At 69.3% G+C, this 16,988-nt stretch overlaps 4 protein-coding genes across 6 annotated transcripts; 2 read left to right on the top strand and 2 right to left on the bottom strand.

Moving 5' to 3' along the window:
* The first annotated feature begins 78 nt into the window (after positions 1-78).
* Positions 79-2,581, top strand: KDELR1 (KDEL endoplasmic reticulum protein retention receptor 1). Its single transcript, XM_051989735.1, has 5 exons — positions 79-271; positions 705-805; positions 1,298-1,456; positions 1,661-1,913; positions 1,991-2,581. The coding sequence occupies exons 1-5, from the start codon at positions 181-183 to the stop codon at positions 2,023-2,025; spliced, it is 639 nt and encodes a 212-aa protein (XP_051845695.1). The 5' UTR covers positions 79-180; the 3' UTR covers positions 2,026-2,581.
* Positions 2,582-2,763: 182 nt separating this feature from the next.
* On the bottom strand, positions 2,764-7,613 carry SYNGR4 (synaptogyrin 4). 2 transcript variants are annotated; one of them, XM_051989734.1, is made up of 5 exons: positions 6,788-7,613; positions 6,464-6,620; positions 3,406-3,643; positions 3,152-3,291; positions 2,764-3,045 (listed from the first exon to the last, which is right to left on the bottom strand). In XM_051989734.1, the coding sequence occupies exons 2-5, from the start codon at positions 6,554-6,556 to the stop codon at positions 2,833-2,835; spliced, it is 684 nt and encodes a 227-aa protein (XP_051845694.1). In that variant the 5' UTR covers positions 6,557-6,620; positions 6,788-7,613; the 3' UTR covers positions 2,764-2,832. The 2 variants fall into 2 exon arrangements, with proteins under 2 accessions (XP_051845694.1, XP_051845693.1); XM_051989733.1 differs by lacking the exons at positions 6,464-6,620; positions 6,788-7,613 and adding an exon at positions 4,250-4,674.
* A 343-nt stretch (positions 7,614-7,956) lies between these two features.
* On the top strand, positions 7,957-13,049 carry TMEM143 (transmembrane protein 143). Of its 2 annotated transcripts, XM_051989731.1 has the most exons (8): positions 7,957-8,090; positions 8,475-8,720; positions 9,641-9,745; positions 9,851-10,045; positions 10,614-10,744; positions 11,523-11,802; positions 12,192-12,372; positions 12,442-13,049. In XM_051989731.1, exons 2-8 carry the CDS (start codon positions 8,490-8,492, stop codon positions 12,621-12,623), a joined length of 1,305 nt encoding a protein of 434 aa, XP_051845691.1. In that variant the 5' UTR covers positions 7,957-8,090; positions 8,475-8,489; the 3' UTR covers positions 12,624-13,049. The 2 variants fall into 2 exon arrangements, with proteins under 2 accessions (XP_051845691.1, XP_051845692.1); XM_051989732.1 differs by lacking the exon at positions 7,957-8,090 and having other exon boundaries at positions 8,112-8,720.
* EMP3 (epithelial membrane protein 3) lies at positions 12,998-16,705 on the bottom strand. The gene is made up of 5 exons (XM_051989736.1): positions 16,288-16,705; positions 15,582-15,673; positions 15,090-15,201; positions 13,633-13,773; positions 12,998-13,497 (listed from the first exon to the last, which is right to left on the bottom strand). Exons 2-5 carry the CDS (start codon positions 15,657-15,659, stop codon positions 13,337-13,339), a joined length of 492 nt encoding a protein of 163 aa, XP_051845696.1. The 5' UTR covers positions 15,660-15,673; positions 16,288-16,705; the 3' UTR covers positions 12,998-13,336.
* Between the last annotated feature and the right edge of the window lie 283 nt (positions 16,706-16,988).

Below are 16,988 nucleotides of genomic sequence, written 5' to 3'. Positions count from 1 at the left end.
CCTCCCTCCTCCCTCCCCGCCCCCCGCCTTCGCTCCGCCGCCGCCGCCGCCGCCGCCGCTGCCGCCTCCTCCTCTGCCAGCTCGGGGCCTCGCTCGGCCGCGCTCCCCCGCGGCGCCCTCGGACCCGGACGTGTACGAGCCCCCGGCCCAGGCCCCGGCTCCGGCCCCCGGCCCGCGGCCATGAACCTCTTCCGATTCCTGGGGGACCTCTCCCACCTCCTGGCCATCATCCTGCTGCTCCTCAAGATCTGGAAGTCCCGCTCCTGCGCCGGTGAGGGCGGGGGCGCGGGACCCCGGCCCCGGCGAGGGGGGGATACAGGGGGCTGCCCCTTGGAGGCCCCTCCGGAGACAGGCGGGGGAGGGGAGGGAGCTGGAGCTGGTGACGTGGGCCCTGGGGGGAGGGGGCCACCCCTTCCCTAACGGCCCCCCCCATCCCGGGGCTGGGGGGGTAAAACCGGGGCAGGGGGAGCGGGGCCCGGCCGGGGGGGGGCAGACGGTCCGCGCCCCGAGCCCCCCAGCGCGGCCGGGCCTAGTTGGACGCCCGAAGCCCGGACCTCTAGTAGCTCGGGGCCCGCCCGCGGCCGGGCCCGCCCCCTGGCTGCGGGCCTGGGAAAGAGGCCGGCCGGGCGGGAGAGGCAGGCCCTGGATTGGCCCGGGAATTGGCGGGGGCCGGAGAGGCCACACTGAGCTCTCTGTCCCCCCAGGAATCTCGGGGAAGAGTCAGGTGCTGTTCGCTGTGGTCTTCACCGCCCGCTACCTGGACCTCTTCACCAACTACATCTCCCTCTACAACACGTCCATGAAGGTGGGGGTGGGCTGGGGGCCAGGAGGGGCTTCAGGGGAGGGGCTCTGCGGGAGGACTGGGAGTCTGGGGGAGGGGCTGGGGTCAGGAGGGTTTCTGGGGAGTCTGGGGGAGGGGCTGGGGTCAGGAGGGTTTCTGGGGAGTCTGGGGGAGGGGCTGGGGTCAGGAGGGGCTCTGGGCAGGGGCTCTGGGGGGGGGCTGGGAGTCTGGGGGAGGGGCTGGGGTCAGGAGGGGCTCTGGGGAGTCTGGGGGAGGGGCTGGGGTCAGGAGGGGCTCTGGGGAGTCTGGGGGAGGGGCTGGGGTCAGGAGGGGCTCTGGGGAGTCTGGGGGAGGGGCTGGGGTCAGGACATCTGGGGGGACTGGGATCAGGAGGGGCTCTGGGCAGGGGCTCTGGGGGGGGGCTGGGAGTCTGGGGGAGATGGGGAACTCTGGGGGGCAGCACTGGGGACCACAAGCTGTCACCCCAATGGAGGTCCTTCCTCACCCCTCACCCAGGTGGTCTACATTGCCTGCTCCTTCACCACCGTCTGGATGATCTACAGCAAATTCAAGGCCACCTATGACGGCAACCATGACACTTTCCGTGTGGAGTTCCTCGTGGTCCCCACGGCCATCTTGGCCTTTCTCGTCAACCACGACTTCACCCCGCTGGAGGTGAGGCGGCCGCGGGGCCGGGAGGTGGCCGTGGGGCTGGGACGCGGTGGGAGGCGGTGGGAGGCGGTGGGAGCCGGTGGGAGCCGGTGGGCCCGGCTGCTCCTTGGGGAGAGGCCCCAGAGCCGGCCTCCGATGCCGCCCTCGGCCTCTGGTCCCCCTCTCGCTCGGCCCCGGGCTCACCCGCCGCCCCTTCTCCGTCCCCAGATCCTCTGGACCTTCTCCATCTACCTGGAGTCGGTGGCCATCCTGCCCCAGCTCTTCATGGTGAGCAAGACGGGGGAGGCGGAGACCATCACCAGCCACTACCTGTTCGCCCTGGGCGTCTACCGGACGCTCTACCTCTTCAATTGGATCTGGCGCTACCAGTTTGAGGGCTTCTTCGACCTCATCGCCATCGTGGCCGGCCTGGTGCAGACCGTGCTCTACTGCGACTTCTTCTACCTCTACATCACCAAAGGTAGCGGCGGGGCCTGGGAGGGGCCGGGCTGGGGGCTCTTCTCTCCCACCCCTCTTGACCTCTCCCCCCTCTCTCAGTCTTAAAGGGGAAGAAGCTCAGCCTGCCGGCATAGTGGCGGCTCCCGGGCGGCTCCGAGGAGAGGAAACGGGCCGCAGCTGCGGGGGGGCCGGGGGACCAGGACCTGCCCGGACCAGGGGGTAACTTCTGCCCCCCCTTCTCCTCCCCGGGCCCCCAGCCGGGAGGGCGAGAGCTGCGGACCTCGGCTCTTTAGTGTTTTGCCTTTTCGAGAAACAGAGGGAATCTTTTTCACTTCGGGCGGGCTCTGGCGGGCCCCCGTTTTCCCTTCCGTCGCCTCGTCGGCCTCCGGACGCCTGTGTTTTTATAAGCCGCTGGGGCGGGGGAATCCTCCCCTGACCCCCCCCCCCCCCCCGTTTCCCCCTCCCTCCAGACTTTGCCAAACGCTCAGCCCCGTCCCTAGCCAACGGGCCCCTCCTCCGGCTTTTTCTGGATCCGAGGGGGTGCCGGGGGGACTTCTCCCCTCCGTCTTTTATATCTTTTTGGTCAGTTTTTTGGTCCAGGGGCGAGGGGCGGGAGGCGAGGGGCCAGGCCCCATTTTTGTACAGAATTGATGGTTAACCTCGTTCACTTGAAATAAAGACAAAACTGAACTTGTCGCCGTCTCTGCTTGTCCGGGCCCGGGGGGAGGGACCCCGACTACCCCCTAGTGGCCGTTCTCTGCCAGGGGGTGGAGGAAGGACGGCGGCCTCTGCCCGCGCCCCCCGCCCCATCCCCGCGGCCGGACGCGCGCCCCCTCGACGGCCCCTCCCGACACGAGGCGGGCAGGCCGGGCTTTTCTCAAACACCTCCGTGGGAGGAAGAGCACGTCTCTTTAATAACTGAGGGAGATCGGCACGGCGCCTCAATTGTCGTTCATCATGGCCAGGCGAGCGGTTTTGGGGGTGGTGGGGTACGGGGGCGGCATGGAGCCCGGGTAGCCCAGGCTGTTGGGGCCCATGGTGGTGGTGCCCGAGGACAGGGTGGTCAGGGCCACGCCCCCCTCATCCAGGGAGCGCTTGTAGGGGACGGGCGGGTCGCTGCGGAGGTCCTGGAGCGCCAGGTAGGCCAGGGCCATCTGTGGGCAGGGAAGGAGCCGCGGGTCAGCGGGCGAGCCCGGCCCCGCCCCCGCCCGGCACAACTGCGGCCCCCAGGGTCTCGCCCCGCCCCCGCCCCGCGCTTACCCACACGGGGATGGAGAAGAAGGAGAAGGCGATGGCCGCCTTGGCGCTGCTGTTGCCCAGAAGGTAGCGGTGAGGGGGCGAGCGCTGCCACTGGTTGGCCAGGAAACAAAAGCCCACGAACCAGACTCCGACCCAGATGACTGGCAGAGCAGAGGGGGCCGGGGTCAGGGCCTGTGCTCGTGGGGTCCCAGGCCGCCCGCTCCCCCCAAGCCCATCTTTCCCCCGGGGCGCAGGCCGGGCCCAGGAGCCCCTACCAGAGATGGAGAAATCCAGCAGCAGGACCGTGGTCTTCAGGCGGGTGCTGCTGATGCGGGCCACCAGGGTGTCCAGGGTGAGGAAGAGGAGGCAGCCCAGGAAGGCCAGGAGGCCCGCCACCACCGCAAAGCTGCAGGCCACGGCGTTGTCATTGAGGACGCAGCGCAGCTGCGGGGAGGTGGCCAGGTTCTGGTAGCCATCCGTCAGCAGCGTGGCAAACACGATGAGCGAGAAGACCTGGAGGGAGCAGGGGCTGAGGGTGAAGCACTCCCGGGGGTCACGGGCCTCCCTGGGGGTCACAGGCCTTCCCAGGGGTCACGGGCCTTCCCAGGGGTCACGGGCCTCCCTGGGGTCACAGGCCTCCCTGGGGGTCAAAGGCACTCCCGGGGGTCACAGGCCTCCCTGGGGGTCAAAGGCACTCCCAGGGGTCACAGGCACTCCCCGGGGTCACGGGCCTCCCTGGGGGTCACGGGCCTCCCTGGGGGTCATGGGCATTCCCGGGGGTCACGGGCCTCCCTGGGGGTCACAGGCACTCCCGGGGGTCACGGGCACTCCCGGGGGTCACGGGCACTCCCAGGGACACCTCTCCCCTCCGCCACTGGGTCCTTTTGCTTTGGCACTGGCTTCCACTCCACCTCCCTTCCCCCCAGGGGCTAGGACCCCTGGGCAGAGGGGAACTGGAGGGTTTCTGGGGACCCTGAGGAAGGGCCCCCGACAGCCGGGCCGGGCCGCCCCTTTCCCTCCGGACGTCCCCACGACCTTGGGCTTCGGGGCCAGCCCTGGCGATTTGAGGTGTCCTGAGTCTCCCCAGAGTGGGGGGCAGCGCCCGCCCTTGGCACCGACCTCAGAGAGCCCAGGACGTGCGGGCCCCGCCTTCCAGCTGTGTCTCAGCGCCTGGACCGCCCCCCCCCCCCAGTGCCAGGCCCGGGGCCATCTCCAAGGAGCGGGGCTGGGGGGCCAGGAAAGGTCTCTTGCAGAAAGCGGGGGGAGGGCGCCCAGATGGCCAGGAGGCCGGGGCCGGGGCTTTAAGGACCCAAGGCAGGACCGGGGCATCCCTCGGAGCCCTGGGAGCCGACAGTGCGGGAGCAGGGCCGGGAAGGCCCAAGGGGGGCTCTGCAGCCCACTCAGAGCTCCAGCCCTTTTTCGAATGCCCAGTGGGCACCTGTCAAAGAGCTGCTGTGTTGCTGGCGCTCCCAGGTGCCCGAGCTCCGGCCCCCACCTGCTCTGAGGCTGCCCCGCCATGGCCCTGCTTTGGGGGAGCGGCCCCTGGGCGCGGGCTGCTCCTCTACCTGGGGACGTGGCCGGGCACCATATGCCGGGTGTGCCCAACTAGCAGCAGGGTGTGCCCAGCGGCTGACGGCGGCCCCACAGCCCCGGGACTTTGGACCCGCCTTTCTCGGCCCCTCGCCCCGCCCCAGTGTCCCCGTCCTCCCCCAGCTCCCCAACTAGCCTCCTCCTCCGCGGCCTCTCCGAGACGGCCCGGGCCAGGTCCAGGCCAGGCTTGGCCTCCTCTCGGCCTCTGCCAGCCCCCCCATCCCCGGGGCCCCCCAGGCTTCCCCCCCAGCTCCCTCCCTCTGGCTCCCCCACGCCGGGGTCAGGACCATGGGTGCCAGCCTCGGGCCCGAGCTCTCCGCGTCAAGAGCGGCCTGGCCTCCTTCCTCATTGTCCGATGTCTTCCCAGCCTCGACCGCCGGGTGACCCCGTAGGACCCTACGCCTGGCCCCGAGGACCGTGACTTATGGGGGTCGCCCCCTGCCCACTCGCAGGCCGGCCTCCGCCTGCCTCCCTCCCCGCCCGGCGCTGCTCAACGGGCCCAGCGGAAGGCGGCGGCTCCCTGGGCCAGCCTTTCCCCTCCTCGAGCTTCCTCCCTGCCCTCAGCCCCTCTTCCTCTGACTTCCCCCAGCTTCCGCCTCGGGCCCCCCCTCCCGCCGGCTCCTGTCCACATCTCTCCATTCGCTCGCTCCCGCCTCCGCTCCCCCTCCTTGACGCCTCCTGCGGCCTCCGTTCTCTGGCTCCTTGGGGCCTGCTGGGCTCCGGCCCTTCCCTCGGCTCCCTCCTCGGCTCCCGCCGGCCATTATCTCTGCACACGGCCCCGCGTCCGGCCGAGCAGCGCCGGCTTCTCCGAGGTTCCATCCCGGCCTTCGGGGCCTCGGGCTTCGGGGCCTCGGGCCTTGGGGGGGCCTCGGGCCTTGGGGGCCTCGGGCCTTGGGGGGCCTCGGGCCTTTGGGGGCCTCGGGCCTTGGGCGCCCCCGTCCTGGCCCCGCTTCTCCGCCCCTCCTTGCACTGCGGGCTCCCTTGGGCCTCTTGCCCCCACCCCCGCTGCAGTGCCGCCCCCGTTCAGGCCCCATGGGCCCTGCCGCGGGTCCTCCTCCATTCCGCCCCCCCCCCCTCAGGTGCCAAAGCTGGCCCAGCTTCTCGACCGTCCCCGAGCAAACAGATCTCTCGGCAAATGTCTCGTCCATTCCCGCAGTTCCCTGCTTCTCTCTAGTCCAGGTTTACTTCCTCTTCTTCGCGTCGCCTTCTCCACTCTCGGGGTCCCAGGCTGCCCCCAGGAGGCCCCTCTGACTTACGGAGCCCCTGGGGAAGGGCCGGAGAGCCCGCACGATGGGGCCTTCCGGCTCTCACCTGACCGTGCCGTCCTTCCCTTCCTCGTCGCTCTCTCTGGCACCGGTGCCCACTTCGCGGACACCCGGAATGCCCGGAGCCGCCCTCCGGCCCCCGACGCGCCGCCCCGAGCCCACACCCTTCCGTGCTGTGCAGGCTGGAGCCCGCGGCCTTGCCAGTGCCCGCCTCCGGCTCTGGCGGTCCCAGCAGAAAAGGGAACAGAAGTGGGCCTGGCGGCGGCTCCGGGTGACCCGGGCGCGAGCCGGCCTCGGCGCCACCCGCGCTTGATGGTTTCCCAGGCCTGGGAAGGCAGGCGGGGCGACCACAAGCGGCACCCCCTGGGCGCAGACTGCCGGGGGTCGAGAAAAGTCCCCCCCAGGGTCATGTCGGGACTCGCCCCCGAGCTTCCTGGGAACCTGCCGAGGCCACCGTTGGGCCGGGCCGGGGCCTCACCCCAGCAAAGATCCGCGATATAGTCTTGGGCTTCTTCACAAACTGGACCACCTCGCTGTCGGCCAGGTCGTGCAGGCTCTCGGGCACGTACATGTCGGCCCTTCTCTCGGCGCGGGCGGCGCTGGGCTTCCCTTCGCTCGGACACGGCTGGCCAAAGCTGGGGCACGGCAGAGAGACAAGGAGCAAAGGTCACGCCGGCTGCATGGGGGCTTTGGAGCCGGGAGAGGAAGGGCCGGGGGGGGGGAGGGAAGGGGGCGCTAGCTCGAAATGGAGGCCAGGAGCCCCAGAATGGGAGGGCATTTCTTTAGGATGGGGAGTACCCACCACAGAATTGAGGCTATCTCTTCAGAATAGGGTCTTCCCCCACACAAGTGGGGGATACCTCTTCTTAACGAGTCTCCCCAAATTGGTAGATAAGCTTTTCAGAATAAAGGACTTTCCCTTCAGCAATGGTGGTCTACCCTTCCAGAGTGGGGCCTTAATGCAGAAGGGGTGTCTTCACCTCAGTATTGGGGGACTCTGCCCCACAAAGGAGGGCAGAGGGGACTGGGGGGGATTTGAAGGCACTCTCTCCAAAATGGGGGGTTTCCTGATCAATTCTTCTCAGGGCAAGTTTTCCTTCAGAACTGAATGATCTTTCTTGGGAGTGTGTGGCTCAGAATTGGGGAGACCCTGCTCTCCCTCATACTAGCAGATCCATCCTTAGAATTGGGGGGGCTCCTCAGGAAAGAAAAATGTGGGGATCGACGTAGATGAGGTTTTTCTTTTAGAATTATGCAGTTATCTACTCAGAATTTGGGGGGCTTTCGTCAGGAAATGGGAGGTCTCCCTGTCATCTTGGGGTGGAATTTCCTCAGAAAATGTCTCCACCTCAGAACTAGGGGTATCTCTTCTGAGAACTGTAGTCTTCCCTCAGAATTGGGGGGGTTGCTCAGAATCGGGGGAGTGACTCTTCTTAGGAAAGGGGGGGTCTCCCTTCAAATTTGGGGGAAACTCCTCTGAAATGGGAAAGGGTATAGTCTCAGAATAGAACAAAGTCTCCTAAAATGGGGGGATATTTCCTCAAGAACTGGGGTCTCCCCTCAGAAGTGGGGGGTCCTCCCCCTCACCTTCCCTCTTGCCCCTCCCCCCACCTCCCGCCCCAGCCGCTTTTTCCCCAAGACCCGCCTTTTTCCCGCCTTTTCCTCTCCGCGCGTCGAAAGCCTATTGGCAGAAAGTAGACCACGCCCCCTAGACACACGCCCTCTCATTGAGGGATGAGGGCGGGGCCTCGGAAGCCGTTGGCCAGAGGCGTGCACGAGCCCTGCCGCGCGCCTCTGAATCATCGTCGGCTTTGCGCGCATGCGTTCAGCAACCGAACCTTACCTACTCTTCCCCTCTCCCTCCCCAGGGAAGTCCCTAGAGGAAATAGTCTGAGCTCACTCCCCAGAATGCCTTCACTCACCCCACTCCTCCCCCCACCCTTCCACGTAGGCGCATGCGTAGCTCAGAAAACCACCTCAGGAGGCAAAACTGCACCCTCAACCCCGCGCATGCGTCGCTCCTCGAATAAAGGGGCACCTGGAGCCCGGGGCTGCTTGGCCCTGCGCATGTGCGCCAGGCTCAATGACAACCAAACCTTTCTAAGGTGAGGGGGAGGGAAAACCTTTCTGGGGCCGGGGGGTGCACTCTTAATGCAAATTTTGGGGTGACCCCCCGGGTTTCTGAGGTGCATTCAAATCCATTTCCGAAATAGCTGTCCCGGATCCGTCCCCACCCAGAGGGGGTGCTGTGGGGGAACCTTTGACCCCTGACTTCATGCCATCTGGGGTGCGGGAGAGAAGGTCCTGAGGCAGGCAGTGGGCGGAGCTCAGGAACCTGGTTGTCAGCCAGGAGTTGGGATGTCATTGGGGGACAAAGAGGGAGGAGGGCGAGACTTCGGGAGGCAGCCCTGACCCGTGGCCTTCCACCTGCCCGAGTCTCCCCTGCTTTTGCGCCTGCTCTGCAATTTTCCCTTTCCTCCCCACTTCAGGGCGTGGGGCTCAGCATGCTCCGGACGGTCCGAACAGCCTGGGGGGCCGGGTGGTGGGGCTGCCTCCGGCCCCCGCTGGGGCCCTGGGCCCCCGAGGCCGTCTCCCGGCCCCATTCCTCCCTGACCATCAAGATGGGGGAGTATCGGAAGATGTGGAACCCCACGGAGCCCCGGAACTGGGCCCAGCAGTATCAGGAACGCTTCATCCCCTTCTCCAAGGACCAGCTGCTGCAGCTCCTCCTGCAGGTCATCCGGGGAACTACAAGTTCCAGCCGCTCCCGAGGCTGTAAACACGCTTTCCCCCTCCCTGGAGCTGGAGTGGCCTCCCCAGAGGATGCTGGGAGTTGTGGTTTCCAACTTATGCTGACGAATTTCTGCCAGAAAAACTACAGCTCCCAGCATTGTCTGGGGCAGTAGACCCTCCCTCCTCACCCTTTCCTCTTGCTGGGAGGGGCGGAGAAACTCTAGTATGTTGAACTGCGCAGGTTCTGGGGACATTACGCATCCCTCTTTTTGGGGGTAGGAGAAGGGAAGGGAAAGGAAATGGAGTTTCTGCTTGCTAGGCATCTGCCAGGGAACTACAATTCCCACCATCCCCTGGGGCAGTAGACCCCCTCCCTCCCTCCCAGCTGGGGAGGAGACCCTGGGGCAGCAGACCCCCTCCCTCCCTCCCAGCTGGGGAGGAGACCCTGGGGCAGCAGACCCCCTCCCTCCCTCCCAGCTGCGGAGGAGACCCTGGGGCAGCAGACCCCCTCCCTCCCTCCCAGCTGGGGAGGAGACCCTGGGGCAGCAGACCCCCTCCCTCCCTCCCAGCTGGGGAGGAGACCCTGGGGCAGCAGACCCCCTCCCTCCCAGCTGGGGGGGAGACCCTGGAGCAGCAGACCCCCTCCCTCCCTCCCAGCTGGGGAGGAGACCCTGGAGCAGCAGACCCCCTCCCTCCCTCCCAGCTGGGGAGGAGACCCTGGGGCAGCAGACCCCCTCCCTCCCTCCCTCCCAGCTGGGGAGGAGGCCCTGGGGCAGCAGACCCCCTCCCTCCCAGCTGGGGAGGAGACCCTGGAGCAGCAGACCCCCTCCCTCCCTCCCAGCTGGGGAGGAGACCTGAGCCAGTCCTGGCTGGGGGGAGGGCGGCCTGCGGCGGGAAAGGTCCCCATTGTCGTTTCCTGCAGGAGTTTCACTCGGGGCCCTCAGCCAAGGCTGCGCTCCTGGAGTTTGCGGCCCAGGTGGACTTGTGCACCCTGTATCAGTATAACTGCACCCTGACCCAGCTGCAGGTGAGCAGCCCCCGGCCGGGCCGCCATTGGCCAGAGCTTAGCTTCCTGGGCAGAAGCCTGGGCCCCGACCCCTCTGGGATGTCAGCTGGTGCCCCCCCCGCCCAGGCGCTGTACAGCCCCATCAACCCAGACCGCGAGACTCTGGAGCAGCCCTCCCTCACGGACCCCCAGCGTCTGGCCAACGAGCAGGAGGTCCTGCGGGCCCTGGAGCCGCTGCTGGACCAGGCCAACTTCTCCCCGCTGTCGGAGGACGCCCTGGCCTACGCCCTGGTGGTCCACCATCCGCAAGACGAGGTTCAGGTGGGGGCCTCTGCCCTGCAGCTGCCCAGCCCCCTCCCAGTGGCCACGATGGCCTCCGGGCCGAGAGCCGGCCTGCAGGAGGGGCCGCCCATGGCTTTGAAGGGCAGGACGAAGGCGTGGCCGACAGGCCGGGCACAGGGTGGGGGCCGGCGTGGGGCAGAGCCCGAGGGGTGCCCAGGCCGGGTCCCGCCTGCCTCAGAGATGCAAGCACGGTAGCAGGCACGGAGGGCACCCAGGGAGGAGAGAGCCCGGAGGGGCAGCTGCCACGGCCCGCAGGGCCTGCAGTCACGGGTTCTCGCCGGCCCCAGGGGCTGTGAGGGGGGGCACAGGGCAGGAGCCAGGGGGGACAGAAGGTGGAGGTGGGGGTGAGAGGGCCGGCCCTGGAGGCTGCATCCCAGGGGTCACAAGGCAATGAGAGCAGGACCGAGGGAGCAATCCGAGGGTGGTGCGGGGACGCTGGGGGCAAGGGAGGGCACCCCCTGGAGGGGGCAGGGAGGGAGGCCCATGCTGGCAGGGCCAGGGAGTTGAACTTGGCCTGCCCCCCGCCCCTCCCCCCTTGTGTCCACAGGTGACCATCAACCTGGACCACTACGCTTACATGCAGTTCTGGGCCCTGGGCCAGAGAGTGGGGCGGCTTCCCCGCAAGTCCATAGTGGGCTCTGAACGGGGCTTCTTCACCAAGTCCCCTCCTGCTGAGCGGTGAGTTGGGGGCAACTGACCCCGCCCAGGAGGGGGGCCTGAGTTTGGGGGGCAGCTGACCATGCCCCAGGAGGGCGGCCTGAGTTTTTGGGGGGCAGCTGACCCCGCCCAGGAGGGCGGCCTGAGTTTGGGGGGCAGCTGACCCCGCCCAGGAGGGCGGCCTGAGTTTTGGGGGGGCAGCTGACCCCGCCCAGGAGGGCGGCCTGAGTTTTGGGGGGGCAGCTGACCCCGCCCAGGAGGGCGGCCTGAGTTTGGGGGGGGCAGCTGACCCCGCCCAGGAGGGTGGCCTGAGTTTGGGGGGGGCAGCTGACCCCGCCCAGGAGGGCGGCCTGAGTTTGGGGGGGCAGCTGACCCCGCCCAGGAGGGCGGCCTGAGTTTTGGGGGGGCATCTGACCCCGCCCAGGAGGGCGGCCTGAGTTTGGGGGGCAGCTGACCCCGCCCAGGAGGGCGGCCTGAGTTTTGGGGGGGCAGCTGACCCCGCCCAGGAGGGCGGCCTGAGTTTGGGGGGGCAGCTGACCACGCCCAGGAGGACGACGGGCCCTGGAGCCCCGCAGTGCTGCCCCCCGCCCGCTGTCAGAGAGGCCAGAGCAGCCAGCAGGAGGGGGAGGGCGCCGGCCAGGGCCTAGTTCGAGCCCCTCCCTTTTTCAGAGCAGACAGAGGCCCAGGCAGAGCCAGGGCCGTGGCCTAGAGCCCCGCAGGGTCGGAGCTGGAAGGGACCTCGGGCCGGAGGAGGGCGCGGGCTCTGCCCGCAGCCCCCTGACCCTGCCTTTGGGCCCAGGCGCTACTTTAAGCGGGTGGTGGTGGCGGCCCGCACCAAGCGGGGGCACCTGGTGCTCAAGAGCTTCAAGGACACGCCCCTGGAGGGGCTGGAGCAGCTGCTGCCCGAGCTGAAGGTGCGGACGCCCCTCCTGCAGCGGGCCCTGCTCAACCTGACGCTGCTGGTCTCCGGCCTGGTGTTCTTCGTCAACGTGGGCATGGTGGTGCTCTCCGACCTCAAGGTGGCCACCTCCCTGCTGCTGCTGCTCTTCACCATCTTCATGGCGCGGCGAGCCTCCAAGGTAGCGCGGGGCCTCTGACCGCGGGTCTGGACACTGACCTCTGGGCCCCCCACTCTGACCCCTGCTCCCTCGAGATGTTCTGACCTCTGGCCCCCTGGATACTGACCTGTGCCCCCTGCATACTGACCTCTGGGCCCCCCCCACTCTGACCTCTGCCCCCGGAGGTCCCCTTGGACGCTTTGACCTCGGCCCTCCTGAGGGCCGCCTGGGGTGATCGGGCTGGGTGCGGGATTGATGCTCCGGCCCTCATCCCCGGACGCGGGTGCAGGGCTGGGAGTCGGGGCCTGAGGGGCGCCGAGGCCGGGACGCAGGAGGCGGGGCAGGGCGCTCGGGGAGCCCAGCGAACTTGGCCCCCGCGGCCCCGCCTCCCCTCTGGCTCCTCCCCCCAGATGTTTAGCCAGCGGCGGAACCTCCAGGCCCTGGAGCTGGCCCACATGCTCTACTTCCGGAGCACGTCCAACAACTCGGAGCTGATCACGGCCCTGGTGCTCCGGGCCCAGGAGGAGCACGCCAAGGAGGTGCTGCTGGCCCACAGCTTCATGGGGCGCCGGGGCCCCGGGCCCCCCGAGGGTGAGCTGCGCCCCCCCGCCCCGGCTCCCAGAGCCCCCCGCTCCCCACTGACCTCCCTCCTTCCCCCAGAGAGCGCCAAGTGGCTGCAGGACTCGGTGGAAGCCTGGCTCCTGGCCCGCACGGGCTGCGAAGTGACCTTCAACGGGGCCCGGGCCCTCGGCCACCTGGAAGCCCTGACCCAGAGCCCCTCCCCGGGCGCCCAGCTTCAGAGACCCCCCGGGCCGCCCTGGAGGCCGCCCGGCACGGAGTGAGGCCCCGGGCCCGCGGGGGAGGGGGCGGGCGTCCCTGCTCCCCCGCCACGGGCCGACCCCCGCCTGGGCCAATGCTACCTCTGGCTCCGCCCCACGTGCAATATCCCGTGGGCCTCCGTGTGGGGGCAGGGCGCCCCGGGGGCGGAGCTTGTGCCGTGACTTCCCGCTGCGCCCTCTCCCGGCGGCGCCGGGGCCCTCTGGGCCCTCTTCCCTGCTGGCCCCTGCAGTCACAGACTGAGGCTCCCGCCCCCCCAGCGCGGCGGCATCGCGGCCTCTGATTGGGCAGAGCCGGCTGCGGGCGCCGGCCAGAGGGCCCTCCCCCTCCCCCTCCCCCTCCCCCTCCCCCCTCCTCCCCAGACAGAGGCTGTCGGAGCTGGGGGAGTAAGCATTTATAGAGCACCTGCTGTGTGCAGGCTAAGCACTTGACAGATACGGTTTCATTTCGTTCTTGCAACGACCCGGGAGGAAGGTGCTATTCCCATTTCACAGTTGGGGAAACGGGCAGAGGGGTTCGGGCATGTGCCCAGGGCCGGGGCCAGGAGGGCCGGAGCCTGCATTCAGAGTCCCCGACTGCTGGCCCGGCCAGAGCACCAAGTGCCAGGGGCCGGCTGCTTACTCGCCCATTGCACAGAGCGAGAGACTGAGGTTCCAGGGTCGGGGCCCCCCAGGGCGGGTAGCTTGGGAAGGCGGGGCTGGCGGGCCGGGCGGGGAGGTCACTCTCGCTTCCTCAGGTGGATGTAGATGATGCCGCTGGCCAGTGCCAGAGGAAATGCCACCCAGGCCAGGGCAAAGCAGTAGCCGAAGGAGCCGTCGGTCTGGTGGAACTCCCTGACGTGCAGGGCGTAGATGAGGGCCCCGGTGAACACTGACACACCTGGGGGGGAGAGGGAGTCAGCTGGGCCCCCGGGCCGTCGGGCAGCCAGGGCGGAGACGAGGGGACTGGCGACCCCTGCCCTGTGACCCCCACCCTGTGACCCCCGCCCCCGTGCCCCCCACCCCGGACACTCACTGGTGCAGAGCTGGCAGATGCCGGTGGCGTAGAAGAGGCCCCCGCGCTTCATGTTGTAGAGCTGGAACATGAAGAGCACGAAGGAGAGGCAGCAGAACACCAGGGACAGCACCATGAGCGCCTGCACCGCCTTCAGCCAGCCTGCGGGGGAGGGGGCGCCTTAGCCACGGGGGGCGCCTGGCCCACACCCGCCTCTTCCTTTGCCAGCGCCCCTGGGAACCTGGGGGCTCCCCCGTGGGCTGGGGGACGGGACCCCCCTCCTCAGGGCAGACTTTGGGGGCCGGGAGGGGGCGCTCCCCGTTCTCACTGACAGGGCTCCCCTCCCCAGGTTGGGGGACAGGACCCCTCCTCAGGGCAGACTTTGGGGGCTGGGAGGGGGCGCTCCCCGTTCTCACTGACAGGGCTCCCCCCCGGGTTGGGGGCCGGGAGGGGGTGCTCCCCGTTCTCACTGACAGGGCTCCCCCCCCCGGGTTGGGGGACGGGACCCCCCCTCAGGGCAGACTTGGGGGGGTGGGAGGGGGCACTCACCGCTCTCACTGACAGGGCTCCCCCCCGGGTTGGGGGACAGGACCCCCCCTCAGGGCAGACTTTGGGGGCCGGGAGGGGGCGCTCCCCGTTCTCACTGACAGGGCTGCCCCCCGTGGGCTGGGGGATGGGACCCTCCTCAGGGCAGACTTGGGGGGCCGGGAGGGGGCGCTCCCCGTTCTCACTGACAGGGCTCCCCCCCCCCGGGTTGGGGGATGGGACCCCCCCTCAGGGCAGACTTTGGGGGCCGGGAGGGGGCGCTCCCCATTCTCACTGACAGGGCCCCCCCGGGTTGGGGGACGGGACCCCCCCCTCAGGGCAGACTTGGGGGGGTGGGAGGGGGCGCTCCCCGTTCTCACTGACAGGGCTCCCCCCCGTGGGCTGGGGGATGGGACCCTCCTCAGGGCAGACTTTGGGGGCTGGGAGGGGGCGTTCCCCGTTCTCACTGACAGGGCCCCCCCCCAGGTTGGGGGACGGGACCCCCCTCCTTAGGGCAGACTTTGGGGGCCGGGAGGGGGCGCTCCCCGTTCTCACTGACAGGGCTCCCCCCCCCGGGTTGGGGGCCGGGAGGGGGTGCTCCCCGTTCTCACTGACAGGGCTCCCCCCCCCGGGTTGGGGGACGGGACCCCCCCTCAGGGCAGACTTGGGGGGGTGGGAGGGGGCGCTCCCCATTCTCACTGACAGGGCTCCCCCCCCCGGGTTGGGGGACAGGACCCCCCCTCAGGGCAGACTTTGGGGGCCGGGAGGGGGTGCTCCCCGTTCTCACTGACAGGGCTGCCCCCCGTGGGCTGGGGGATGGGACCCTCCTCAGGGCAGACTTGGGGGGCCGGGAGGGGGCGCTCCCCGTTCTCACTGACAGGGCTCCCCCCCCCGGGTTGGGGGATGGGACCCCCCCTCAGGGCAGACTTTGGGGGCCGGGAGGGGGCGCTCACCGCTCTCACTGACGTTGCTGCACACCCAGACCTCGGGCACAGACTGGTTCGAGTAGCTCAGACACTCCTTCCAGAGGTTCAGTGACTCATTTCCAGGGAGGATCCACCAAGACTGAGACCCGCGGGATCCCAAAAAGCACAAGTCAGATAATGGAGGGGCGGGGGGGAGGGGTCCCGGGGAGGGGCCTGGGGGAGTGGCCCCGTTCTCCGGGACTCCCTGGTGGCCCCCTCCGGCAGGGCCCGGCCCACCTCCCCAGCTTCGGGGCCCTCCCCCAGGGTCCTCCGCCCCCCAGGGCAGACTTTTGTCTCCAGCCCGAGGGCACTTTTGGCCGCGCCCTCGGTGGGCACATAAGGCTGAATGGGGCACAGAGCGGGCAGACTGCTGTGGGCGAGGAGCGGGGCCGAGGGCCGGCCCAGGGGAGGGGGGGCTGCGGGGGCCGAGGGGCCGAGGACCGGACCCGGGGATCAGGGCCCGCCCCCGCCCACACTCACCTTGTCCAGGGTGGCCACAAAGAGCAGGATGAGGATGAGGACGTGCAGGGCAGACACGGCCACGAGGAGCAGGGACATGGTGCCCACGGGGCCTGCGGGGCGGAGGAGAGCCGGGCTGCGGGAGGGGTCCGGCTGGGGGTGCCGGGCTGGGTGGGCCTGGATCGGGCTGCTGCCTCACTGCCCCCTCCCACTCCAGCGCTGGGGCACCCAGGACTGAAACCTGCCCCACCTAGTTCCTCCCAAACACTCTCCAGCCTCCAGCCGGGGGTGGGGCCCGCAGCCCCCCCCCCCCCCGCCTCCTCCCTGCCCCCACCCGGCAGGGGCTCCGTGAGTCACTGTGACTCACCCCTTCTCCCCCCCAGAACCCCCGCCCCGGGGCCCTCCCGAGGCCACCTGAGGCTGGGGGCTAGGAACGGAGATGGGGGAGGGCGGCCCAGGCGGGAAGTGCTGCGGGCAGGAAGGGGGGCGGCTGCCTGGCCCTTGCGGGGACGGGCTGGGAGAGGGACCTTTCCCCAGCGCTGGCCGAGAGGGAAGAGTGGGCTGGGGAGGCGGGGACCCCTGGGTCTCCGGGCCTGAGCTGGGGATCCCAGGGGCACGTAGTAAATCTGGGGTCTTTGGCAGGAGACCCCACCCCTGCCCGCCCCGAGCCTGGGGGGCCCAAGGAAGGGGCCGCCGACCTTCCCCCCTTCTCCCTGCCCATACTTACCGAGCAATTAAAGCCCTGGGGCCAGCTGCGAGTCCGGAGGCAGACTCACTCTCCACCCGGCCGAATAACGGGAGAAGAAGCTCCGGAGGAAGTCAGAGCGAGGGCTGGTCCCCTTTCCCGGCCTCCCTGCCCCGCCCTGCTCTCTCCCTCCTTCCCTCCCTCCAGCCCCCGCCTCCCTCCCTCCCTCTTCCTTCCTCCGAAGCCCCGCTGGCTAGTGCGGCCGCTCCCCTCCCTGCCCGCCCCCTCTCTCGCCGTCTGCCTCTGGGACGCCCCCGCTCTGCCCCTCGGGGGTGCTGTCCCGGCTCCGAACTCGCCGCCTGCGGGGTCTCACCATTGCCTGGGCCGGGGCCTGCAGAGACCCGAGCACGGAAATCAACCGATGGACCAAAGAACCTTTATTAAGCACCACTGTGTACCAGGCACGGTGCCGAGGACTGGGGAGGGGGAAGGTTTCCCACAGGAAGCCCCAGACTTGGGGGTCAGGCGGAGAGGGGGAGGGTCGTGCTGGGGAGAGCCCAGGGGCCGATGGCAGGGGGTGCGACTGTGCTGGGGAGTGAGACCTAGGAAGACTGGGAGATGGGAGGGGCCGGGGTAAGGAGGGCTGGGGCTGCCAGCGCCTGCCCCTCTGCTCCTGGGGGTGATGGGGGGCCCCTGACTTTGTTGAGGGGGAGGATGACGGGTCTGTTGAGGGGAGAAGAGGC

This window comes from Antechinus flavipes, chromosome 3, assembly GCF_016432865.1.
Source record: "Antechinus flavipes isolate AdamAnt ecotype Samford, QLD, Australia chromosome 3, AdamAnt_v2, whole genome shotgun sequence".
Lineage (NCBI taxonomy): Eukaryota > Metazoa > Chordata > Mammalia > Dasyuromorphia > Dasyuridae > Antechinus > Antechinus flavipes.
This window is presented reverse-complemented; position numbering and strand designations above follow the sequence as displayed.

Excerpts from the sequence above, each read along its gene's own strand:
- KDELR1 (XM_051989735.1), top strand. The coding sequence starts at position 181 with ATGAACCTCTTCCGATTCCTGGGGGACCTCTCCCACCTCCTGGCCATC. Across the intron at positions 806-1,297 it reads TCTACAACACGTCCATGAAG|GTGGTCTACATTGCCTGCTC; the intron begins GTGGGGGTGGGC and ends CCCCTCACCCAG. Across the intron at positions 1,914-1,990 it reads CTACCTCTACATCACCAAAG|TCTTAAAGGGGAAGAAGCTC; the intron begins GTAGCGGCGGGG and ends CCCCTCTCTCAG.
- SYNGR4 (XM_051989733.1), bottom strand. The coding sequence starts at position 4,648 with ATGGCGGGGCAGCCTCAGAGCAGGTGGGGGCCGGAGCTCGGGCACCTG. Across the intron at positions 3,644-4,249 it reads CACGTCCTGGGCTCTCTGAG|GTCTTCTCGCTCATCGTGTT; the intron begins GTCGGTGCCAAG and ends TGCTCCCTCCAG. Across the intron at positions 3,292-3,405 it reads GCTGGATTTCTCCATCTCTG|TCATCTGGGTCGGAGTCTGG; the intron begins GTAGGGGCTCCT and ends CTGCTCTGCCAG.
- TMEM143 (XM_051989731.1), top strand. The coding sequence starts at position 8,490 with ATGCTCCGGACGGTCCGAACAGCCTGGGGGGCCGGGTGGTGGGGCTGC. Across the intron at positions 10,046-10,613 it reads ATCCGCAAGACGAGGTTCAG|GTGACCATCAACCTGGACCA; the intron begins GTGGGGGCCTCT and ends TTGTGTCCACAG. Across the intron at positions 10,745-11,522 it reads AAGTCCCCTCCTGCTGAGCG|GCGCTACTTTAAGCGGGTGG; the intron begins GTGAGTTGGGGG and ends CTTTGGGCCCAG.
- EMP3 (XM_051989736.1), bottom strand. The coding sequence starts at position 15,659 with ATGTCCCTGCTCCTCGTGGCCGTGTCTGCCCTGCACGTCCTCATCCTC. Across the intron at positions 13,774-15,089 it reads CAGCAACGTCAGTGAGAGCG|GCTGGCTGAAGGCGGTGCAG; the intron begins GTGAGCGCCCCC and ends CCTCCCCCGCAG. Across the intron at positions 13,498-13,632 it reads CATCTGCCAGCTCTGCACCA|GTGTGTCAGTGTTCACCGGG; the intron begins GTGAGTGTCCGG and ends TCTCCCCCCCAG.